At 39.8% G+C, this 26,771-nt stretch overlaps 1 protein-coding gene across 22 annotated transcripts in view; it reads left to right on the top strand.

The window, feature by feature from the left end:
- Positions 1-26,771, top strand: part of GRID1 (glutamate ionotropic receptor delta type subunit 1) — a 539,628-nt gene that overhangs the window by 229,783 nt on the left and 283,074 nt on the right. For 21 of the 22 annotated variants that reach the window (XM_064430084.1, XM_064430089.1, XM_064430081.1 and 18 more), the window contains one exon: positions 20,695-20,979. In XM_064430084.1, coding sequence (XP_064286154.1) covers positions 20,695-20,979 — 285 coding nt within the window. Of the gene's footprint in view, positions 1-3,072; positions 3,116-20,694; positions 20,980-26,771 lie in introns of those variants that run through there. The other variant, XM_064430094.1, reaches the window with a different exon arrangement.

Below are 26,771 nucleotides of genomic sequence, written 5' to 3'. Positions count from 1 at the left end.
ACACACATCTGATAATATCTGCTTTGAGGATTAAATTAACTTCTTGGCATTTTTTGAATTAGGGTGCATATAAAGGCCTATTTAATAGGAGTGCTTCATTTGATGAGCAGAAATTGAAGACAACAAGATTACTTATAGCCCATTCTGCAGATCCTGTTAGGATTGTGCATCTTTGTGATGTTAAGAACAGACTCTCTTCTTATTTGCTGCTGCAGTTTAATTTTTCACTTATTGAAACAACATGAAGTGCTTTATTATTCTTTCCTCTCCTTTAAATTAACTGTGGATAATGGAGGATTTATGCTGCATGTACAGATCATAAAATAGTTTAAGGAAATATTTTTCTAAGATGAGTAGAATTAAGATAAGCTATCTTGATTTCCTGTGCCTTGTAAAATGAATGTTGCTTTTCCATTGGGTGATTCTCCTTGAGCACTTGAGTTCAGTTGTTCTGGTTTGTGTTTGTGCCATTCTTTTCCACCATTTACTCCAGCAGGGCCAAATGCATTGCTGGAGCAAGTCTGGAGCGGGGAAGAGGTAATGTAAAAAAGAAATAGCTCTCCATTTGTGCAAATAATTTGCAGTGGCAACTTCATGAAATTGAATAAAGTAGCCAAACAGGATGATATATGCTAGAAGATGGAATTACCAACTGGAAAACAAGAAAGTTATTGCAGCAGATGAGCAGGCCAGAACAAAGGAGCTGGTGATGTAGCAGTGCTCAGTTGGGTGCAAATGAAAAAAACACACAGACAATCAGAAAACACAAATAGAAAAGCTGGCAAGAAAATACCTTCTGGTGCTTCAAAATATGCTCTTTGATTTCACTGAGGCAGGTAAAGATGTTCTCAATATTTTCTGAAAAATATGAATTTACATGTAGCGCAGAAAGACTTTTCTGAAGGAACACAGTCACATTTACTTGCAGTTACTAGAGATTGAGAGAATTTGGCTGTTCTGTGTTTCTGCAGGATATGTTTTTCTTTCCTAACAAATGCAGTATTTGTGCTTGCTCTCTGTGATGTATCTGTCTAGTAGTTGTTGTTAGATGTGTTCATTGCTGATATCCTGCATGCTGCAGTTTTCTTCCTGGTACAGGTGGATGTATTAAAGGTGCATGTGAAGATGGCAGGGGAGAATCCTGCACACAGTGGTGTGTGGCTGTGGGCACACCCACACATTGCCCTGCAGGACGCTGGCCAGCAGGTCTGTGTGACAGCCCACGCCCAGCTGCTCCCCACACTGCCCTGGAGTGGCCTCAAGGTCAAAATCCCTTATGCTACACAGCCACTTGTAGTGGGCTTGGGGCACCCTGGGTCAGGCTGGCATTATTCCTGCAGCCCCTGTGCTGGGCAGGCTTCATCAGCTGACAGAGCAACTGCTTGCCCCTGAGCTGAGGGGCTGTTTCTGTTTGAGCACTCTGAGAGCAGTGACAGATTCCTGGCTGTGTGACAGCCCCCTGCAGCACGTGTTGTGTGGTGGGGAGAGTATGTGATGGTGATCTGATGTTAGCTGGTGAGGACATACCTGTGCTTGACTTCAGTTTGGACACTGGCCAAATACCAAACACGTGTCCTCCTGTTTTTCAGGCTGTCTGCTTTTATAAATAATAATAATAATTTTTGGGGAAGTGGACATAGGGGTGGGAAGATGCGTATAGTTCAATAATTATTTTGATCAGGTATGACGGACTATTTGTTGGTTTGGTTTTTTTTCTTGGTATTTTGTCTTCTTAGCATTCTGGGGCTGTCAAGAAGCATTTTCTGTTGCAATATGCTATGTGTGTGTTTCCACACAGAATATATATGTGTTCACGTACACAGTAGTAAATTTGAAAACTGTTATTACCATTCAGGAAAGAGATCATGTATCTATTGTGGCTATTTCTCAAAAACCACTACTTGAATTCTTGGTGACAGTAAGAAACGACAAATAAATCTGAAGGATTTTTAAGAAAGGAATGGTGAACAAATCAACCCCATTTTTCAAGTGTACTTCTGTATCTCAGTTTCTGTGTGTAGATCTGATGATCCTGTCTCTTAAAGGTCACAGCAAAACTGATAAAATCTAGAAGAAGGACAAGAAGGATGGTTAAAGGTGTGGAGCTGCCTGTGCAGGAGGAGAAACACAATAGATTAGGATTGCTGTATGAAAAGACATAATAGAATGTAAAAATGTGGATGCGAGAGAAGTAAGAGTATGGAGTGAGAATTATCTGCGTGTTGTAATATGGGATCTCAGGGGTGTCCAACGAAAATAGTTGTTTTAAAATAATTTCTCTTTCATAGAAAGCACAATTAAATTGCAGAGCTTGCAGTATGAAGGACAACAAATTCTACAGGACTTAAAATTAAAAAATTTTCGTAAAAAATATTTTGATATTTTGTAGGGTACATCTAATCCAAAGAGTGGATTGGAAGCCAGCTCTAACTTGGGTTAGTTCTGTTAAGCTGCTGGAACTGCTGTCAGTGTACAGGCAGGAGGGTCACAATACATGCTCTGCTTCATCTTGTTAATTCAGTAAGGGAAGGAAAAGGCAAGGTAGTATTGAGATAGGTGGTTTCTTATTCTCTTTTTACTTAGTGATTTCTGTATTCAGTGATTGTGGCTCTTTGGTAATACAGATCTCTTTGTTTTTGGCTGTAATATCTAAGAGGCAGATACTGTTTTTATTTTTATAATTAAAAAAAGTAAAAGTGATACCATTTAGCCATGGTATTTCCTCTGTTATTAGCAGGGTTTGTTTGCATTAGTTTAGTTTCTTTGTAATTGTTGACAGTGCCATTGCTTCTCTTGGATGTTCATAGCTGGATTCTGTCTGAATGCACAGGCCACGAGGTGTAAGTCAATTATTAGGGATCACAAAAGAGCATTATGCAAGTCAGTTGCCTTGAAAATGTATGCAAACATACATATATATGTATTTTAGTGCCAAATCCTGGTTTTATTCCAGTCTGGTATCTCTTATTCCAGCTCTGAATGGTAGACCTGTCTCCACTGCTGTAAGATAAATTGAGTCTGAATTTGTGCTCTGTGTTCTCAGAGGTTCCAAAGTGAAGAGGGCATTATGACAGTCCAGCAAAGATAATGCAAGCAGAAGAGTGTGTTGTCAGGGGTAAGTGAATACTTTTGTGCAAGCTAGTATGTGGTAGATCAAACAGAGAGGAATCAGCACTGCAAACTCTGAGGCTCCTCTTCAAAGCAACACTTGATGCTGTAGCAAGGCTCTCTATCCATTATTTGCTTGTTATTTTATCTGATGGTGTACACCAACCCAGCGATTTTAATTGATGCTTGTGGAGGCAGTAAATGAAAACTCTGACAATGATTCTGCTTTCTGCTCTTTGGTTCAGAAAAAACCTTTTTCGTTTTTGGTTTTTAATCTCCCTGAAGTTTATTCTTAAAAGTGCAGTTTAAGGAGTCAGTGTTCTTCACTAGTGTATTGGGGTAGAATACCAAGGTGTGTGACGTGCATATGCACAAGTTTAACTGAACTACAACAAATACTCCAAATTGGAAATTGGGTACAGTCATGATCCAAGTGAGACATAAGATAAAGTTTCCTCTAAAACCAGTAACAGCACTGTAAGTATTCGTGGTGGTGTAATAAATCATTCACCTTGTTAAAAAGCTTATCCGTACATCCTGGAATTTTGTTTCCATTTAGATGCTTTAAAGGACAAAGAAATGAGTTGTAAGGATTCTGCTGCTGATAATAAGCAGTACATGGTAATTTCTTGCACCGCAGACATGAGAGGGAACCTTCATTTCCACTTCTAAGTAGTAAATCCTGGATGATTTGCATAAGGGAAATTTGTACTGGAGTGAGTAACATTTCTTCTTAGCCATATAATGGAGTGAAAGGCTTGTTGAAAAGTTCTGTACAGGACTTTTAAATATTTTAGAGGAATTTTTAGCTCATGTGTTTAGCCTGTGAATTCTAGAGCAAGGGTAAGCTCAAACAATTCAGCACTGAATTGTTCCTTTTTTTTTGTGGTATCATTTCCTTAAGAAATTGTGTTGGTTTCTAGGGTGAGTTCTGCATCCCTGTTGAATCTTGAATTAATTCATATTTTGCAAGATTTTTTTGATGGAGAAAACCATTGTAGCATAACAACTGCCCTGAGTGCATCAGAAACACGTGGGGCTTATCCAGAACATCAGACCTTCTGCCCTACTTTGCATTTGTGAGATCTGGCACTTATGGGCTTGTCTGCACTGCTCAGTGCACTGTAGCAGGGAAAAACCTTCTGTGTGACTTCAAAATGACCTAGCTCATGTACCAGTGGCTCGTGCAGCTGTGAACTGCCCAGTGTAGACAAAATGTAAAGACCATTTGTAGGTTATGTTGGTTTGGCTTTTCATGTCTTTCCAGATACAGCAATATTTGGTACTAATCATTCTTAAAAAAACAGGGGTAGCTTTATAATCAGCTCACTGTTCTTTTGGTTTTGTTTATTATCTCTTCAAAGGACTGGAACGAGATGTATGACATGTTTTGCTGCAGCACTGCAAGTGCAATTTCATTAAAATAGGACAGTTACAATGCCTTTGAGGTCCTATGAGACAGCTTGTGGCTTTTGCTGAAGCTGCAACATGATTTCCCAAAGCAATACCCAATTAAACACGGGGTTATAAGACAATGCGATCTTCACCAAAGATGGAAACACTTGCTCTGAGGTCTACTTCTTTTTTTCCAAAATGTTCAGACAAAACTATTACAGGTCAATGGGTTACCATATGGAAAAATCATGCCCTGGCAAATGCTCACAGAAGCCAGTGAATATCTAAGCAGTTCTGGAGAGAGTGGAGGTGGGAAGCTGTTGTAGTTCAAGAGCTCTGTGAGGGTAGGTGAACACAAATGGTTAGAACAGGAAAAAATGTACAAGTTCTACCCTAGAAATAGTGTTTCATGTTCTCATCCCTAATCTGGATTTGGGAAGAACAGTTATGTGTGGGTGACACCCATCCAGGCTAGGGAAGGCAGTAACTCCAACAAGAGTAGGTCAGTGGGCCCTGTAATGGCAGCTGAAACTCCCTGTGGAGACTGGCAGAGGTGTGCTCAGGGGAAAATAAGGAATTTCACAGCTGTATTGGGGTTTGTGGAGGAAAGGGCTCAAGTGTCCCTGGAGAGAGATCAATGGGAATGTGCTAGGAATGCCATGGTTTTCTTTTTTCCTTTCTGGTGACTGCATTTTGTGAAGATGTATGTGACACATGCTTAAGTATTCACAAGGAAGCAAAAGCTGATTAAAGATGTGGAAAACAGCAGAGAATTGGAGCTTTTAAAAAAAAAATCATAATTGGAGGAGGGGAAATGGTGATGGCAAGAGAGAGCAAGAGGGACTTGATTTCAGCTCCATAGGAGGCAGCGTCAAGGCTTAAAACCAGCAAGTACTTTGTGAACTCAGAGTTAATGCATTGAGTGCTTAGAATCTTGGTAGGATTTTTTTATTTCCTTTTTTTTTTTTTGGTAAGGATTAGACTCTACGCAGATAATTAGAAAATGCACAAGTATACTTGATAGGATTAAGAAATTATAAAGACTTTAAATCCTCATGCTTCAGCACAAAAGCCAATGAATATGACAATATTCTGAAGAATATTCCCTTATAGGACTTTGGTTTTGTGTATGTCTGCAGAAGGTTTTAGAAGCTTTAGAGAGATTGGTGTGGTGTCAGTGACAGATATGGAAAAGACACTGGCCTTGACAAGCCAAGCTAGCTAATATGGCAGATTCAATACTGTATTTACCTTCAGTGAGGGTGTTGCTTGCACAAGTACAACACTGAACTCTGACAGAGGAACAATTGGGGGATAACAAGTCTTCATAGAGTGGGTCCAAAATTTTGTCTCAAAAAACCTTCACCTTTAGCCTTTCAGTGACACATGGCTGGAAATCCATATTGTACCATACTTTGTAACAGAAGAGAGATGATCCTGGACTGCACAAGGAATACATGGACAGTTATCTGCATTAAAAATAGTTTATAGGAATTCAGATTTCTGGTCATTTACTTTTTATAACACCTGCCCTGTTTTGATTTTAGTAGCCAAAAATAATGTAACTTGTGATTCTGCTGTGCAAGGCCTGAAATTACATGACAAGTATCTCTTTCTCTTCATGCTGTGTTAGCCACTCCAACAGAATACAATTGCATGCTTCGTGCAAGTACTTCAGGAAAAACACAAATACAAGAAATAAGCAAATGATTACACAAATGAAATTAGACCTTGCTATCATTAATTTAACTGTATAAATTATCCATGTGACTCCTTGCCTTCTGTCAAATGTGCAGAGATGAGAAATGGAGTTTTCCAGCTAAATCAAATTGATCCTGAAGATAAAAGTTTAGTCTCTCCTGATTTGTCTAAGTGGCATAAAGTATTGTGCTTACTGTGGCACTCCACTCAAAACAAACACTGGCATTTCTGGTGAAGGAGAAAGCCTATCACCCTTGGTTAGATTCTGAGTGATGGAAATTGGGGATTGTGTTCGACAGATTCAGTCTCCATCTTGGCTGGCATGCACCCCAGGTGTACAGGAGAGCTTTATGCTGGAGGCATTGTATGATTTGCCCTTGAGAGCTCAAACTTCTCATAGCAAGGAGCTGAAGGAAGAAGCTGCCAGCTGGTGCTCACCCCAAGTGGAGTTTATAGAGACCAATCAGTAGCCAAATTTTTCTGGCTTTCATACCCTTGAGAAATGTGACTGTCTTGTGGGGTGAAGTTGCACATGGGCATAGGAAGCGTGAGGGCATTGGTTATTTAACTGCAGCTGGGATCTCCTGCTCAGGGTGATGGTTGGTGTGGGTCAGAACCTGAGTCCTGTCATGAGGGAAATGGGGAGACAGGAATGGGAGATGGTGGTGGTGACAGGAGTGGCTGGTGCATTGAACTTCAGCTGGTTTTCAATTTTTGTATTAAAAAGATGTATTTTTGTTAACTTTCCCCCATGTTCCCAAGTGTTTAGATTGTAAAAATTTGAAAAAAGGCACTACCTGAATTGAAATGTCAATGTTTAATTGTTTAACCTTTGTTTATAAAAAAGTTTCATATATTCTTCATACTAAACTTCTGGTGGTTGATCTTTTGCTTTGTGGAGCTTGATACTTAAATGACTTCAGCAAGGGTCAGTGGGCAAGAAACTTGTCACTTCAAAATAGCTGCCCTTTTTGGATCACATTTGCTTCCTAGTGCATCAGCACATTGTGTGATGCTTTAGCTGCTTGTGTCATGGAACTCTGTGTGTGCCCAGGTCCCTGATTAGGAGCCTGTGTCAGCTCCTGGGCCTTGCTGCAGTTCGGCTGGTTGGATTCTGAATGTCTTGTGCTGAATATTAGCAAGGGTATATTCACAAAATGTGAAAGTTGTCTTCCAGTTAATGAAAAACAGAAGTGTCTTGAGACCATTGGTAGAAAACACTGCCTTTCCTTTCATTATGCTTTTCATTTCACTGTGTTCTAAAATTAGTCTGCAAATTGAACATTACCTACCTTTCTATTTTTGAGTCTTTCTGACAGTTTAGCTGATAAATTAGCTGATGTATTTGGTCATTGCTCAAGAAAACCTTTTCATTCAGTTTTGATGTTCGAAGACACTGAAGTCCTATGAGTTACCTGATTAGCTGTGGTCAGTGCAGTTAATCAAATGTATCATTAAACTGGGGAAAAATCATTGGCACTTCTGCTATTTAGAACCCCCTTTTTCCTAGCATAAGCAAGAATATAGTGCAGTCTCCTGCATGCACACAGGGCCAAGGAAATTGGGAGAGACTTAAGTGAGATGTTGCCTTTTGTTGTATTGCACAGAAATCTGTTTTAGTCTGGAAAGGTGCTTGGAGTGGAAGTGAGAAAAATTTTTTTCTGCCAAGGTGTGGTGGAGGCCTAAATGTACAGAGCAATGTCTGTCCTGCCCAGCAGGGTCTGATCCTGCAGCTCACTTTAACACCTTGCTGTGCTTGCCTGTAGCTCAGGGAACAGAGGAAGCAATTTGTCCCTGTCGTGGATGCTGGCCTTGGTCTCCAGGGAGTCCAGCCTGTGTCTGGTATGTGCAGCCACCCTCCTCTAGGAGAGGGCTGTGAGGAAGGAGCATCTGATATGTGCCTTGGTTACACCTAGATGTAGTTGTGTAAAGTGTACGAGAAGGAGCAAGACTTGACCCAAACTTTAACCCTGCTTCAGTCTTGGGCTTCATTAACACCTTGTGTTGGTACTGTGGCCAAGGATAACATATTGTGCCTTGGGCTCTATAGCTAAGAAAACCTGTTATTGTAAAAAAAAAAACAAAACAAAACCAAAACCCAGCACTTTTCTCTTGTAGAATTGAGAAATGGTTGTCAGTCTAAATATATATATATAAAATAAGAGTGGTCTCCATGGAGTTTCTGAGACTAGTAAATGTGCAAGGTCGTTGTCTGCCAGACAGACATCCTCAAGATGTAGATGTGGACTACATCAAAATATTCTTACTACATGAAAATGGAGAGCCTCTGTGACAAAAGGCCCCCTGAGAAATCAGCTGACATGTCTATCCAGGAGGCAGTTTTCCTGGTTGCACAAAGTAGTTTCAGCCTGTAAGGAAATAAATTAATTGCATTTCATAGTAGTTAGTTACTGCGATGAATCGGGTCCAAAATACAAATGGTTCATAGTACTGCATGCATAATTAATGCTATAGAAAATGCTCAAAAGCTGTGTAGAACCCAGGTGATGTGGGGAGGGACAAGGAGTTTTCTACATCTATGGTATGTGTTTAGACAGAGATCCTTGAATGAACAAATGTGTTCTGGCCTAATGCTCATGAAATGGGATCTTTGGGAAATGGTTGTTTGAAGTAAATTGGGAAGGTTGGATTTGGATAGCTAACAGTCACCACTGAGTCTGCAGAACCGGGCTGCCCTGTTAGAGCTCTCAGGGGCTGTGCCTTCATGATGTGTCTAGGGATTTAACTTCAGAAGGCAATGCCTCACTTTTGGAGAGATTTGGGAAACTTGAAAAGCCCACAGTGCCAATTGTGCAGGTTATTATCAGTCAAACAAGAGGGTAATGTGCTGCCAGGCCTGGGTAGTGATTCCCTGCAGCCCTTATACCTTATAGTCAGATTGCTTTAAGAAAACAATTCAGTGATTAGGAGAAAAGAATAGATGCTGTGAAGGATGTGACAATTTAGCTGGTGCATATAGCATCTGTTCTGGACAAGACAGTGATTTTATAAAGCTGTTGTGCAGTAAAAAGAGAAGAAATCGGTGTATAACAGACATACAATGATGACTGAAGAAAGCCCACCTCAGCCCTGCAGGGAATACCTTGGTTTTTGACAGGATGTCCAGGCTCTCAAGCTGACACTGTGCTGTCTATGGCATCCTGCTGTAGCTTGATTTTTATGAGTCTAGGATTTGGGTGTTTCTCACAGTAAAATTCTCTAATGCTTGGGACAGCGTGAGGATCGCAAGAAGGCTCTAGATGTTGTGTGGCTTTTCTAACACTTGAATTTTTTTTACTTGGCTTATGACTTGAGCATACAGTCATAATATGTTCTCAGAAAATCTGTAAGATCCAATAATGAATGCCTTTAGTGAGAAGCTGATGATATATGAACATACAAACAAAAATTCCTCATTTCTCATTAGAAATTCACATTTCTAACAAGTCACATAATTTTTTAACTTGTAAAAAAAAAAAAGATATTTGAAAGTAGAAACCTTCTCTGACCTACTCTTTCTGTTTCAAGATTTGAGGTGCATCTTTTCCTTTCCTTAAACCAATTTCTCTGCGTGCCCAGCTTGAAATTAGGCACTAGCTTCTCTGTTGTGAGGTTTATCTTGTTAGTTTAAGCATTTTCCTTCCATGTGTGTTTGACCCTCTGCACGAGCACTGGTTATTGGTGTTACAAATCCCTGTAGAAACAGATTCAGAAGGTGCAATATTGAATTCCTTCCTTTTCCCCACGTGATAATGCTCTGGTAACTGTCTGTTCTGACCACAGTGCAGTAGTAACTCTCTTGGTCTTCTGTAGAATGCATTCAAATGCAGTGGTAAGAGGACAGGGAAAAATTTATTTTGGTTTTAGTCTGTGAGTAAAGAAAGCCACCTGAAGGTGTTGTATAATGAGATTATATGAATATAAAACATAACAACCAGTTAAGTATTCTTAGTAATAAAGCCTAAGTGGCACCTAATAAGACATGTAATATGATATTTCTGTATAGATCATGCCACAGGGCTTGGGTTATCCTGCATTATCTCTCCACTCTGACAATATATATATTGTGTATATATAATGTAGTTACTAGTAACTGAAATCAGATGCAGTTGAAGGAATTGTACAACAGCTGAAAGTAGAGCCTTTAAGTGAAGCAGTATCTTCCTGTGGAATGTGAGGTGTTTTAAAAGCAGATATTTTCTATGTGGCTTCCTCTAGATGAGTCTGAATTAGTGTGATAATCATGTGGTGAGAAACCTTAATTTCAAGTTGTAATTAGACTGATTTTTAAACAATTTTTAATAATATTAAGTATTCTGCATTTCTGTTGGTTTGAGGTAAGCCTGGTTATCTCCAGTGTAATACCTGTTTATCCCCAGAGACAGAGGGTGACATAGTTTTTTTTTTTTAAAAGAAAAGGTCTGGTTGAAAAGGGGAAAAACTTTCAAGAGGTCAGGTCTCATTTAAACAGCAAAATAAGAGGCCTGGTCTTGCAGCAGCCTCTGGTAAGGAAGCATGTAAATGCTGAGATGTTTTGAAAATCTGCCCTCAGGTTCACAGTGGGAACTACCAGGTGTTAAACACATTTGAACAACTGGCTAATTTCATGTATTCAGATGAGAACTCCTGACAATTTGTGAATTTTGGTGTTTTCCCCTGACTTGTTTCATGCAGAGCTGAAGGGGAGACAGAAATTCAGAATAATACTCAAATAATTTATAGTAGCTTTAGTAGGTGTTGAAAAAGTTGTGTGGTGTCTGAAGTTATTCAGTGGCAACAGCTAAAAGGAAAACTGGAGAATGCAGATTTGCAATGTTTTAATGCTATCCAGTTTATAGCACTGGATGGCCATGGGGGATTTGAGATCTGCAAGCAAAGTGGTTTTTATATCACGAATACTAGTGCTGAGTGAGGACAGGAACCTTTCCTTAGTAATGAGCAAAAATAATTTTGGCATTTGTTATGTCTTTCATGAGTGAGGAAAGGAGAAAGTGTTCCTTTTAAAGTTGATTTTAGAAAATGACATAGCAGCTTTAGACTGTTGCTAGGCTTGGGATATTTGCATAATCTTTGAATGCAGTTGTAAGTATGTGATACATTGCAGAGATCTTTCAATAGATCAACCCCTAAAGCTTGTCGATAAATATAAGCTATAAATACCTCCTGAGTCACAACCAGATTCATAAACACTACAAGTCTTTCAGCAGTTGGCATAAATAAATGAATGCTGTTCAGATAAGTGGGCTCCTTCACCACGGCTGTGCTTCCCTGGCTATGTGAAGATTTCTGGTGTCTCCTCTGCCTTATGTAAAATCGCTGTCCCCTTTGCTGGTAGAAGTAGCAGCTGTGGGAGGGAGAAGATCATAGATGGGACCATAAGGATGAATTTAGGGCTGTGCATTTCTGGAGCTGCTTGTTGGAGTATGGCACTTGCTGTCTGTGCATGAGACAGTGGTGTAGCCTTTGTGAACTTACCTTGAGCCTCATATCATTTGGCTCTGGTAACACAGCAGCCCCGACAGCATTATGCACACCCAGAGTCCTCCTTAAAGTCTGAGGATGTAAAGTGCTGCTTCGGAGCAATGTTTGGGGTTATTTGACTTTGTTGTTTTCAAGTAGGCACTTTAGTGAGCACAATGGCAGATTGGAAAGGAGATCATGCGTCAGTGTTTTGGTTTGCTTAAAATGTCTACGTGAGTGGGAGTGTGCAGTGAGTGGCACGTGCTCCTCATGTGCTGGGGGAACAACAGGAGTCTTTTGTAGGTAGTGCAGAAACAGTGTTGAGGAGGTTTGGGCTGATGCTCATCCCTTCTGCTTTCAGCTGAAGGTGTGATGCAAAGGGGAAGAGTTTAAGCCTCTCCCCAAAGGGAAGTTTCTCTTGGCCCTATTTGTGCATAGCTGTCTTTAGATAGGCAGGCAGGGCTAGCGTGTTCCTTGGTTGTCAATGCTGCTCTGAATCCAAATGTGCTCCTCAGGACCAAAGAATGGGAGGTTTTATCAGCTTATCTGGAATTGCCATGTTTGACTGCTTTTGTAGATGGCAGAGGAGTGTTTTCCTTTTGTGCGTGCTCCAACTGAGCCTGAGCCACACTGACATTGAAATAATACTCAGCATGTATAAGTGAAATAGTCCCAAAGGAGGCAACAAAGTCAGGCATCCCCGCAGAATGCTAACGAGGGTGTAAAAAATACTTCTGTGTCATTGATTTGTCATGAAAGGCAGGTGAAAAAAACAGAGGGTGAGAGAGTGCAGCTCATTCTGTGTTGAAGGGCAAAAGAAAACATAATTATTGAAGAACTTACAAAGAACAAAGATCAAATATGCAGTGTTCAGAAAAGCAGTTATGTTCTGTGAATAATTGAGATGGTTTGCAGTTAATTCTACCTCAGAACTAGTGTTGAAGGGGAAACAGGAAAAAAAAAAAAGCCAAAGCTGATTCAGTTCCACCTAGTGCCTTAAAATAGTATTTGGATGCCATTGTGATTAATGTGTAGAACCATGCACTATTCAAAATTACCAGAAATGCTTAATCACATTTTTAATCATGCCAAACTACAATTCCAAGCGCAAGTCTTCACTAATGGAGTTACATTTTGTTGGGAAAACAGAAGAACAGTTATTCTGCAAAATTTCTGTACCATTGAATTTCTATTTTAGCTGCTTATGGCTCTTTTTATTATTAATTAAGAAAACTAGAAAGGGTTTAAAAGTTGCACATCCTTAACCACTCACAATCCCAAGCTGCTTTAAAAAAAATGTAAATACTTTTAATACCTATGTTATGCAGTCTTTCCTGGTGTGGTCTTCTAGATCCACCCAACTGCAAAACCAATAGCAAAAAAAATCCTAAAGTAGAAGGCTGTTTGTGCTCTCAGAGACTCTTACCTTCTTAGGAGGAGCTAGTGAGCAGTGCCAGAGCTGTCTTTTGGAAAAGCAAGGCCAGCTCTTATCTGTCACTAGTGCTCTCAATTGATGCACTTTTATCAGTAGAGTGTGCTTTTTGCTGATTTCATGGCAGGAGCTTCTCCACACAAAATGCAGTGTATTCAATGAAGATTAACCCAAAAACCTTACTTGGAAAATAACTGGTGTGTTTGTTGACCACTTGATGGCATCACTCAGTTGTGCAGAAACGTAACTGTGTTGTCAGTAGAGCAGTGTTACTTGTGCTTGCTGTTTTATTTTGACCATCAAAGAGCGAAGGGAGTTATTAAAACACTCCCATAAATTAAATGAAAGCCACAATGCTGGTTTTGATCATTGTTTTTATTCTCTGTTGTATTTATCTTACCATTTTGGAGTAATTTTTTGTCTGCATAACTGCAAACAGAAAAGTAGTCTAGACTGTTCCTCTTCATGCTCCTGGTTAATTTTTCAAGGATGGCAGTTAGTGGTTTAGTACTGACACAAGGAATATTGTCCTGCACAGAAACGGCTTTTTGGTTTGTCTTTCCAATGATAGTTCTTTAAATCTCCAATTGTTGCAGTTAATGTGAATGCTAGGGAAAGGATTTTGGTTTTGGTGTTCATCATAGGTCCTATGAAATGACAGCCTGTGTACCAAAAGCTCTGTGTGTGCCAGCCCACAATGAGAGTGTGCTGAAAATGCTGAGCCAAGGGGGTAATGGAGCAAAGAAGGCACAGTGGCAATTATTTAGATGTAAAGGACTCTTCTGGTAGTGCCGGGGAGCTCTGAGAGTTTATGCATGCTGAGAATTGGCCCCCAAGTCATCAGGTTGTAAAACACAGAGTTGGAGAGAAGCTGAAGGTCTAAAAACTGCTTCTCTGGAGCAGTTGGTGTCACCCAGCAGTGACAAGGCCCCAGTTAGTGCCCTGAGCCCAGAGAGATGAAGCCAGCTGCTGACCCCAGCACCTTTATTCCCTTATTCCTCCTCCTTGAATAATGGAAAAACAGTAGAAAGACTGCCCAAAAATTGGGGGATGACCTTTAGAAGCAGTTTCCCCACTTTTTTAGTAAACATTATAAAATCTTCATGCTTTCCTTGCTTTTGAGATGTTTTGTGGATGCTCCTTGTCAGAGGTTTTCTGACATAGTGTTTGAATTCTTATGTGTACACCCTAATGAATGAATATACTGGTACATCTGTCCTGCCCTTTCGCAGAGAGAGAAGAAGAGGAAGGAGGGAATATTTATGGTTCTCAAACATGTTATCTAAAAAATGGACATGCCTAAGTTGAGGTACTTTGGGGTTTTGGTTGGCTTGATTTTACTTTTTTTATCAAACAGCAGAGGAGAAATTGTGAATTTTCTTTCAAGTTCTAAGATGCATTTTGTTTTGAAAATGGAGTAGGAAGTATCCATCTTCACTGCATATAAGGTGATACAGCAATAAAAGTGCTACATAAAAGGTTTTTTGCTGTCTACCTTTGTTATCTTTTCTCTATATTATCAGTCATTATGTGACAAGTAACTATAGCTTCATGTAAATTTCCTAATAAAAATAATAAATTCTTTGTTATTTGTAGAACCATAATGTAAGTATAGAACATAAAGGTAAGTAAAAGCCTATTGAAATGAAACAAAGAAAAAATAAATATATTGCTGAGTATCCAAAGGGAGAACAACTGCATAGCATGTCATTAAGTGAAAATGATGCAAATTCATTGTGAATTGCCTTTCTCAGTTAAGGAAAGAAGCTGAAGAGTAAGAAATATAAAATGTGAAGCAAGAAATAAATTACTTCTCAGAAAACCCCATTTAGTGAAGCATGAGGTTCAGTGAGTGCTTAGATAACTAATTTTAATGTTGTTTTTAATACAACAATAGGAATGAATCTTTATATAATCAATATTTTTAATAGAAGCATTCTCAGTCATATAGATGAGACTATTCTATAATTTTTTTCTGCCTGATCAGCTGGTTTTGCACAAACCCAATAAAATTTAAAGGCCTTTTGCGGCCTAAAGAGGAATAAGATGTAGGTAGCTCATAGTCTTTTGCCATTTTTATGAGTGAATTAGCTGTGGGTCTGTGCCTTAACTTCATGGAAGTTTCTCATGTACTACAGCAGAAAGAGTCAGGTTTTCCTTAGATCTGTGTGAAAGCACTTCTGTGGTTTGTGTTATTTTGGCTTTACATGCAAGAATTGTATAATCATTTTCTTGAGTTAGATTGCATCCACCAAGCAATGTCATTCTCCTTGCATCATTGCAAGTCTTGTCTATCTCATTTCAGTACTCCAACAAACCTCCCAGAAGGACTTTTTCCATTTAATTTGGGAATATCTCTGTGGGCATGTTTCCCACAGACCCTACATCTTGATCTAAGACACAATTTTCCAAATTGATATGTTTTTATCTCCTAACTCTTGGTTGTTCTATTGTTTTACCCCAAAATTTTATGTGTATCTCTGTTTATCTGGAAATTGGCTAATGAGCCAAATTGCTAATTAAATTTTATACCCATAAATAATACAATAGTTAATTTGTGTATAGCGCATGACATTCTGCATCTGCTTGCTAGTTCAGTTGGTAGATCTGCTAACTATGCATTTGCAGCAGTTATTACAGGCCTTCATAATCTCATGGAATACTAGGATTTTGGTTTCCAAAACCAGGGGTTTTTTTCCCCAGAATCTGCTGTGTTCTTCAGACTTTCAAAGATAAATAATGTGAAAAATGAGTTTTCTGTCAGATTGGCTGAGGCAGTAGTACCGAGGCAAGCATGAAGTCCCTTGTCTCAGCAGGAAGGTGGCTTTCAAACCTAATCACAGACACTTAAGTGCCAACTTAGTTAATCACTTCATTGCAGAGTAATACAGCATGTCTGAAGTTATCTTCCTTCCTTTGAAAAGCTTTCCAAGCAGAAAGGCAGCAGCCTCTCAATTTTCAGACAGTGATTTTTTTTTTTTTTAATGCAAGTTATTTGTGATTTGGATGATTGTTCATTTGCAGTGAAGAGTTCCTAAATGTTAGTCAAACTGAAAAAGAAAGAAAAATATTCAACTAAAGACTTGTAGAGGATCTATTAAATATGAGAGGGTGTCCAGAGTGGGCAGGATGGTGATGCCCAGAAGTGAGAGACAGAAAGACATTGAAGTTTGAAGAGGCAGTGTGAATGCCAGTAGGTGGATGTATTGTTAGAGCTGAAATTACACTGGCAGCTGCTCTGTTGATAATGGAGGAAACAAAGGATCAAGTTTCTACTCTTTTCTGATAATAGGGAGTCACTGAAAGGGAGACGGAGAGATGGTCATGTTGTCACGTTGCCAGGAGCAAGATAACAGTTTCTCTTGGAGTATTTTAATCTCCAGTGGTTTGGAGAGAGAGGGATTTAATTACAGAGATCTGAGATAAAGCTCTTAATGCAAATATCCCCATGAAGATGGTGCCAAATCAGGATTTTGCCATCTGCACCTGTCTTCAGAATTAGGAAGTACAGGAAGCAGTGGTAGAAATGCAAGACCTGAAGGATGATTGCAGCAAAGTAGGTCTTGCATTGTCTCATGTCCATGAAGAGTCCCACTGATGAGAAAGATGGTGTGGACGAGGCAAAGCCTGAAAATTAATAGCTTCTTTTTCAGGCTTAAGTGCGGTCTTGATGGAGTTAGACTTATGGTCTGGAGTTAGAGATGTGGGTCATAGACTGAGAGAGTTTTGCATATATTGCTATCATGTGAGAATAAAATTAGAGGCAGTAGATGGAGAAGAAAGCAGTGTCTTGTGAAACACTGTGATGGAAACAACAGATCAAGATGTAAAGTGTCAAGCAGATGTGTAAAAGGGGTCTCTGAAAACAGACTTCAAAAGAATAGGTTAGGAGAGATACTTCACCAAACCAGTGAAAAACAGGATTAATCAATAGTTTGGGAAACTTCAATGAGATCCAAGAATAAGCTTGAGAGGTGCTCTGTTGATGGAGGCCAACACTGAACAAGCACCATTACATGATTTAATCGGTTCAAATACATTAATGAAGCTTCTTTAGGTATGATGATCATGTTTTCATCGTGTTAGACTGCACATTTCTTACTGTATGGTTTGTATGATGTTGGTGTCTTCTTAAAATGAATGATAATGGTGATAAAGTAATTCTCAGCAGAGTAAGCTAATATCTGTATCTGTTTAAATAGCAGTCAAATTGAGGGCAGGATTATCAGAACATTGCTGTCCTTTCATGTGTGGAACAAATACTTTAAAGGCCTTATTTCTTAACACCTATCTAAGTAAAGATATCTGCAACATAAATAAATATGGTGACATTTTAGTTAGAAGACTATTAAATGTATATTACCATAACTATAGTAGTTGAAGATCACTGAAGTTCTCAAGGTGTTTTGATTCCCCTTTCCCTTATGTTCGTAGTTTGATGTTGACCAAAGCATTTCAAATAAAACATATTCAGCTCGTAAGAATGTCAAGATCAGGGTTATGAAATGTTTATGCAAAAATCGCAGGTTCTTTTCAATGCTTATGAAACTGCAGCTGATAGGCAGACAGAATTAGCCATTTACTCAGTCACAGAGTCAAGGACATTTGATTGTTGCTGCAAATCCATAGCTATTGTGAAGTTAAACAGAAAATTCCATCACTTTTCTATGCAAGAAGTTGTAGGAATGTGGGGGAAATACTAAAAAAAAAGTGGTCCACCAGAATTTTCTCCCAAGATTGTGTAAACCTTGAATGTTCCCTTGCTAAGGAATTTTGAAATGCCCTAAGAGGTAATGAATTTTTTAATGGACTCTGTTATGTTGTTGTTCCCCATTGTGTTACTTATGTTAAAAGCAATACTTTCCTTCTTTATGTCCTCAAAGCTTATTCTCACCCTTCAGTGCAATAATTGTGGAGAGGTTGAACTTCTTGGAATCCATTGTATTTTTGTATAATGAAAATCTTCTGTTAGGAATGACATGTTCTGTTTCACATCCTGTAATTTGACTAAAGAAAGCAATTCTTAAAACATGAAACTTTTTTTTTCCCTTTAGTCATTCCAGTTTTTTTATTGCCTGCTGCCTCAAAACAGAGGCAAGAGGAGCACACACGTTCTAAGTAGCATGTGCTTTCAGTCAGAACATAATCAATTGACAAAAAGTCAGAATGTGGAAGCGTATTGACTAATTCTTCAATCTAACCCGTGTACACAATCTACAAAACACTGGGAAAATGTCTCAGCTGAAATGGTCTTTGCTGAGATATTTCAGCTGTGTTTGGTGGGCTGTGCTGAGAGATAAGGGGGCCCATTTGCCATGATCTGTTGCCTCTCTGGTCTTTCTGCTGCTAATAAGCAGCAGCTTTTGGTTACTGGCAGCCACTGAATGAAGGTTTTTCTTGTTACACAACTGGTGATCGGCTCTGAATTGCACAAATAAGTAACTCTCCAATGCAGCCCCCATCAGAAAGGGCTTTGTTTTTTGTCTCCTTCTGCCTGGTTTGCAAGTAAATTGTTCCTGCTACAGCCCCGTGTGGCTTGCTGCTCTCACCCTTGGTGACAGCAAAGCTTGCTGGCTGGTGATCTCTGCAGGGGTTTATGGCTCAGCTCTGCTGTTCTCTCCCTCTGTTCTCACTTCTCTGTTCCCTCCCCTACTGTGACTAAATAAATTACCTGTATGACATGTTCGGTTTTCTCTGGCAAGAAGCCTGGGAAATCAAATCTGTTCCCGAACCTGGGTCTCCCATTTGGCAAATATAATGCCTCCCTGCTGTTAAATCAGGTCAGCTCTCAGGAAAAACAAAGAACAATTTCATATAACTATAATCAACACAGAGTAAATTTAGATAATGCAGCTGACATATGTTTATTGCAAAGACCATCAAGGAAATAATTTTAAAAGCTCTTCATCTTTGTTGCATCAGGATACATGTTGAACATTCTGTGCACAGAGAAGATCAAACATTTTCTTTCTGTTATCCCATATCAAAGTGAAATATATCTATTTTCTGTCTGGTCTAAGGAAATTTTTGGTGGAGTGGTTCATTGGTTGTGTGAGGAAGTTATGTATTTAATTATGGAGACTTTATGTAATTAATATTAATTGATACTTAACTATTAATTACTATTAATTATTCATAATCTACTTCCTTTGACTTTCTGGCCTCTGAAAGTAGAGATAAACTTACAAGTGTTTGGAGTAGGATAAATAAATGCCTTTAACAGATTGTGTTCTCTTTTCTGCCTTTCCACTGGAGATGAGGCAGTAGGTCAGTGGCAGTGTGGCTGCAGTCTCAGCCTGTGCAGTCCCTTTGAGGGGAGAAGCGCCAGCATGGGCAGCCTCCCTTCTCCAGCTGGAAACTGAGTTTCCTGCTCATCTGGGTGTCCCAGGGGGTCTGAATTGCACCCCAGAGGCTCTTTGTTCATGCACTGTTGATGAGCTCGTGCAAACTACCCAGGGCTGTGGAGCATCTCCAGTCCCCTCCTGTGTGGCTTTGCTGTGCTGGGGAAGCAGGGCAAGGGTTTCCTGTGGTCAGGCTCTGCTTGTGCTTGTGGGGGTCTGAAACAGCTGCTGAACCCCTGAGCTTGCCCCCAGCCCTCTTCAAAGGTGGAGCAGGCAGCTCTTAGTGCCCCTGGGACACCCTCAGGGCTAGTGCTAGCCTAACCTAGGAGGATCTCCTGTGCTGAGCTCCCAGGGCCAACTTTGCTGCCATTTATTTGCTAGAGTTAGTAAAAACCAGCATCCCTGGCTGCCTTATGCTCTTAAGTCTTCTTTCCCCTGCTGAGGGCCCTGGCTGGAAATATTTTCTAACTGCAGCTGAATATCAGGTTGTCTGATCTGGAGAAGTCCTGCAAGAACACAAGATGTGTGGTGCCCTGAGCAGCAAAGCAGACTGCCCAGGCTTTTCCACGGTCTGTGTTTCAAACTCAGCTTGACAATAATGGTTAATTCCCAAAAACAGATGGGGTCAAATGTATATGCTGTGTTTTTAAATGATACGTGCTTTTCCAGATCTTTTTAAGGATAGCTACAGTGTTGCTAACAATTGTTTAGTCATTCATGAGCTGTCTTGGTTCTAAAGAATGCCTTCCTTGTTTCTTCAGTGCTCTGAGACATGCAGTGAATATTTTTTATCTATTTAAAAATTCCCTAAAAACTCTGCTGCATGAGCCAAGTCCTTGGAATGGAATTTGCTCTTTATTGTCCAAAATCTTTATCCAGTGTATCCAACAAAGATTAAGGGGTTAAAGCAGTGAAATGAGTTTTAAAAAGTAGGAATTCAGTTCCTGCAAGCACCAGGACTGACCTGAAGCAAGGGCCATAATCTCCATCCATATCAGCTGCCGTCTCGGGGACTGACAGTAGTTATGTTATCTGTCCTCAACTTTGGCATACCAGGACAGATTGCAGATACCGCCTCCTACTCTAAAGGTACAGCACTTGACTCTGAAAGGCTTCAGCTGATAGCCTAATATAAATAATTTCAGCTCTGTCTTGATGGCAAGGGCAAAACCTTCCTCTTTCCCTTCTTAGCATTGAGGTTGGCCAAAGGAATTGCAGAACCCGTTCAAACCCTGCTTTACGTCTTGTCTTCTCCAGCCTGCGACCTGATGACCCTGGGGATCTTGGCCCTGGTGACATCGACGGGCTGCGCGTCGGCCAACGCGCTGCAGTCGCTGACGGACGCCATGCACATCCCGCACCTGTTCGTGCAGCGCAGCACGGGCGGCTCCCCGCGCACGGCCTGCCAGCTCAACCCCAGCCTGGAGGACGAGGAGTACACGCTGGCTGCGCGCCCGCCCGTGCGCCTCAACGACGTCATGCTCAAGCTGGTCACCGAGCTGCGCTGGCAGAAGTTCATCGTCTTCTACGACAGCGATTACGGTAAGGGAAGGACAGCGCTTCAGGCTCCGCCACGTTCGTTCCTTCTTAGCTGGGAGGTGGGGAGGGAAATGTAAAAGGAAGGGTGGAATATGGCGTGCTGGGTTTTTCACTGACAAAGGAGGACGTGTTTCGAGTGGATGCAGGTCTTTGTCTTGAAGGAAAGGTTGCTGTGAAGACTAGTTCCCAGAGAAGGAGCAAAGTTGCTTAGCAACACCTACCCAGACAGACAAAGTTTGAATCTTCTCACACTTTTTCAGTAAAATATTAATCAAGTGTTGACATTGATCAGCAGGGGTCACATAGATGTGCAAGGAAGTTCAGCATGGTCTCTCCCTGTTCCAGAAAATGATTTCTATCAAAGCTTAGTACAGTTCTCTTTACAAATAAATTTTTGCAATACCTATTACTTTTTTTACGTGCTTCCACACACTATTCTGTATCTGGACTAAATTTCACAGTGATAGTCTTGGCATTAAACTGAAAAGTAGAGTTGGCATTTTCTCTAAATCTCATGCATTTCCTTCAGCAAAATACTTCCTTTGAGCTGAAACTTGAGGAAAAGGAGTCTCTGCCCTGGTACCTTATGATAGGCATAAAGAATAACAAAACCCCAAATCTCTCATTGTGCCAGGCTCTCAGAGGGAAAGGGAGCTGTGTATACTTTTTTTTATATCCCCCCCACCCCTGCTCTATTGATATGAGCACTGTTCCCTATGTTTAACTCATAGTATATTCAGCACTCCTGTCTTAGGATACAGGATCTGTAATGGGGACAATAAATTTTATATGGTATGTTTTAGAAGCCTGCTAACATTTTTGCTTTAAAATGTAATGCATAATCTTTTGACATGGTGATTTACCATGAACAGAATATAAAAAAAGCAAACTTAAGGTTAAATCACATAGGAAAAACCGATCTTCTGTATGTCTATGCATATATAGTTTAGATTTTATACATTTTCCACCATTGCAAAATAAATCTCTTTTTGAACTCTCCCTATATACTCAGATTTTCAGTGGCAAGTCAGAGAGAAATAGCATCTTTGGTTTTGAAATTTGGTTAGTCCTGGTTTAAAAATCCCTGAAATCCAAGAAGCAAACAAAAGAAAAACAACAGTTCTGAGTCTTGGGTGCAATTTCTCTTCTCAGTTGCTAGATAGTTATTTGCTGTTTCTTTAACAGGAACATTGAGGATGACGAGGATGGTTTTAAGTAGGAAATTAACTGAGACTGTGACATCTTTTTAATGACACAGAATTGTTTTAAGCATGAGAAGACTTCCATAATACTTGTAGAGCTAATCTGTAGACTCAAAAATCTAGTAACCCAGCAAATAAACTGTCCTGTAATTACTGTCCTCTGTAATCCTTGAACAGTGAATGCTTTGAAAGCAGAAATCACAAGGTACGTGGTAGGTGTTCTTTTGGTGGCCCTGTGGTAGTGATGAGAATGTTGCTCTTTAGCAGAGGATTGGGTTTAACAAGTCAAAATTATTCAAACAGTTATTTCAAGAATGAAGGGGGAAGAAATAAAAGTATTAGGATGTCTTAGAAACACCCCAGATGCTTGATGTGCAAGCTACTATTTTCTCTACTAGCCTATCTGCTTACTGAGCTATGGTATCCCTTATCCCAGTGATGCATTTGTGTTTCTTTGTCTTTTTCTTCTATTTTTTTTTTTTTTCTTGCAAAGGGTTAACATTTCAGTAGCAAATCCTGAAACCGTTAATTCATCTACCTCTAAATTCATTATGATCAAATTTATCTTTTCCATTTGGTACAGGCTGTATCAGTAATACTTTAAGGTTGTGGAAGAGTGCCACAGGTGGTGTTCTCCTTCTGGTGGGGAGTGTGGTGTACGTTGCTGCTGCTCTGTCCTCTTTTTCCTCATGGATAAGACACCTATCTTATGTTAATTCCCGTAGAAAAATTTTATTTGTAAGATTTTGGTGGGAGGGGTTTCCATAAAGAAGCCAAGTGAAACTTGCCAGATCTGGGTGTGGATTGGTGAATAGAGGATAAAAAACTAATCCACTTCCCAGGATATTGCATGCTGAACTCCAAAACAGATGCCTGGCTCCAGTGCCCTTTCCCCAGCACTGAGCTTACACAGAGCCTTGCTCCTGCTTCTCCAGTAGCACCTCCCTGCCCAATGGGCAGGAGTTGCCTGCTGGCCCTGATGAGGGAGGTGACATTTGTGACTACAGAGAGTTTCCAGCACTGGGCTTTGGTGGTTTTCTACAATAAGTGGTCCATCTCTACCTGGCCTCTGAAAGCTGTTCTGTTCCTTTGAGTAGCGTTTTAATTTGTTCGTTTGCTGATCTTCAAAAGCCCTTGGTTTCCTCCTTGTGGAAATTGTCAGATTTTCTGAAAACTAAATAGCATTGCACAATTTAAAGAACGCCCCATGCTGTATTATGTTGAAGCTGAAAATTATTTATTAAAGTTATTACTTGTCCTTTCTTTGACATATATTTTGAATTATAATTTCTGTGGAAAAGTAATGGACTTGGCTGTTAGAAACACAGAGTAGTTTCTGAACAGCCTAACAAGCCCCTAGTATTCTTGTGGTTACAATGAAATATGCCTTTTTTCACACTGAAATGACAGATAAAAATGTATACACAACTTCAGTGAAAGGGGTATAGTCCTTTACAGTAAAATGCCTAAAAGTGTGCAACAAGAAATTGAGAAACTCCTACTGAGCTGTATCAACAGGGGAAAGATTGGTTGATAATTGTGCATTCAGTTCCTCTGTATTTATGCAAGAAAAGATAGAAGCTAATGCAGATATTGCATCTTCATGACTTAGTCCTTGTTTCTGCAATTCTTTCATTGATGGCTTGTGTGTGGTTTCAGAAGATGCACAGAATCCTGCTCCCCATTGATCACACTGGGAGGCTGCTGTTGCTGAGACTGACATTCATTTTTTGATGAAAAAGCCACCTGCCCCTAAGTTTGCCATTGGCTCTCAGGTGGTGCTCTGTGGAACCAGGTCTACCTGGCTGTAAAAGAACGTGCAACCAAATTCTGGTCTGTTGTGTCATCCTGAGGAGGTTCAGCTGTGCTGACGTGTTTTGAATTATGTTTTCTTCTACAAGAGCATCTTTTGTGCCTCCACATATATTGAAACAATGTGCACAGGCCTTCTGGGAAGTTTAATATTTTATTTTGCTGACCTTCTGGATGTAGAAGCATCAGTAATCAAAGTTTTTGACAGAAAAATTGGTAGTGAGGCAAGTTTCATAAAGAGTCTTACCAAGCTGTAAAATGACTATCAGTTAAAAGCAGTGGGTGCCACCCACCAGAAGATGAGGTTGGGAAATAAACAGTTGAAACTGTGCTTCTAGGGTGAGCAAATAAACAGATATGTGGTTAGAGGATGGATTTGAGAAGGGTTTTGGAGGCTGGGTGGGAAAATGAAAACCATGAGACATATTAAATCATAGTTATAAAGAGAAATGTGAGTAATAGCTATGTTTTCACTAGATTAATCTTACTACTGAAAGACACTTTTTATCTCTATAGTTAGATTAGGTCTCTGCTTTCCTTCATACATGTCTGCATATATATTACAAAATTTAAGATAAAATCGGGGTATTTTGAGTCCATTTTGTCAATGAAAATGGTATTAGACCTGTGAAAAGTAGCTGTAATTGTTTATTCTTGAGTTTTGGTGTCAATAAGTGAGTGTTTGCTGAAGAAAAGTGTTGTATAAAAGTTTTTGTAAAACTTTTGAAGAACATTTGACCTCCCAAACCAAGATATGAAGCTTGGTTCCTATAGGAGAAAAACCCCAAGGCCACAGTTCATTGATTTCTAAATTTTTTCCCCCAAGCTTTGAGGTCTATTCTTTTTAATTGATACTGCATTAACTTTGAATGCTACTTGATTAATCTTGCCATGTGGAAGGAACTTAATTTTTGATGTGGCTGGTTTTGTGCGAAGTTGTGTTTCCCACAGCAATTTTATGGCAGTTTCATTTTTGGGTCCTGCCTGTCAAGGGCCTCAGCCATGCTTGTAAATTACAGGAATTGTGCTATTAATTTTACAACAAGATATTGGTCATGGAATGGTCTGTTGTTTGTCAAGATCCCTTTGTGCAGGCTGCTACCCTTGCATTTATTTAATTTGCAGAGGAATATTTTAATGAAAATTGAGAAATGCATGCATTTTCACAGTCCACGTGGAGCACTACAAATCCCTTGTGATGTGAAATATTGACTGTCACAACAAAAAGGAAGCAATACAGAGTATTTGCATATGAGCTACTTTCACCTTACCTGCTTTAACTTTTCTTTTGTCCTTGTCTGTTTATAACGTAAGTTATCTTCTGATTTCTGCTGCCAGACAACCACTTCTCCATCACTGGGGCTGCCATATATCCACTGAGCACACCTTGCTAAATATTAATACAGGCAGTGTGACACCTGAGGTGTTGAGGCACCTGCACATGTATTGGTAGGTGCCTGTTCAGCAAATCTGACCCTACCAGGAAGTATCTGACTTTTCCTGTGTGAGCTGTGCTGATAGGAGGTTGCATGTGCTATTAAAAATACCAGGGTTTTTTTTCTGTCTGATTGGTGCATCCCAGCTGGAACTGTTGTGGAGAAGCTTGAATTGGTGTTTGCTAGTAAGAAATATGGATTTTAAGCAGCCAGCTGCAGAGAAATGTAACTTCTTTATGCTCATCAGTCTGCAACAGCAATCGCTTATGCAGGGAATCCTCAGCCACCTCTGCATTGATGTTGCTGTATGAGGTAGTAAAGGGGAGGGATGGACTGGGGCTAAGCACCTTTTCACCCAACAAGGAACAGAATTGCCTGAGTATTTATTCTACACAATTTCTGCAGTACCTAGTTATTCAGGCAGAACAGCACGCTGGATGTCTAGTTTCCAGACTAATATAAAATCTACCTGGAAAAAATGAAGAATTTCCTGTAAAAAATTTCTGTCTTTTAATGTAAGATCATCATTGCAGCTGTACAAAATGCCAGGAAGAAAGAATTCAGCCAAGATCTCCAGTCCAACAGGGAGTTTGTGATACCATGGGGTAGAGAAAAAAATTGACCTTTTGACTTTTACATTGAATTTGATCTGGAAGCTATTGAAGAAATGGATCAGTGTTATCCTTGAATCACTTTTCTGACTGTAGCAGCACTTAAAGTAATTGGTCTGCTTAAATTAAGCATGGATTTTTGTCATTTGTGATGGTATTTCTTTTTATTTAGTAATGCATCACAGTATATAACACCAAATGTAATTAAGGAAAGTCAATTTCACTTCCAATTATTACTTATACATTACTTTTAGTACTTTGATTTTTAAGGTATGTGAGTGTGTGTGCTAATAGCAGCAGTGAGACTTCTCCCCCTCTAATCCCCATAATTCCTAGCAAGGTGTGGGAGCATGGGCAGTGGTTGTTAATATGTTTCCCATAAAACACATGAAATGCTTCCAGGACAATGCCTGATGTGATATACAAATGATCTTGAAGTTATGGTACAGCCTTTACTCTTAATATCTACTCTCACAGCTTACCTGTAAACTTCAGTGGTAGCAAAAACCAGTCGGACATCTCTGGACAAGAGTTTGGGCAGCTTCAGGCACCTTGTGTCCCTCAAAAATTCAAGGCAAGTTAGGAAATAATTCTGAGCTTTCAAATAGTTTGAAAAATGTTTTCCAAAGAGATGATGCAATTTCTTTTAGAAAATTCAAACCTCCCTGGACTAACACTTTCAGAAGAGGTTTTCAACTCTGTATTCAAAATAGATATTTTTAAAATCACTTGGT

The sequence above is a fragment of the Passer domesticus genome, chromosome 8 (assembly GCF_036417665.1).
Source record: "Passer domesticus isolate bPasDom1 chromosome 8, bPasDom1.hap1, whole genome shotgun sequence".
Lineage (NCBI taxonomy): Eukaryota > Metazoa > Chordata > Aves > Passeriformes > Passeridae > Passer > Passer domesticus.
This window is presented reverse-complemented; position numbering and strand designations above follow the sequence as displayed.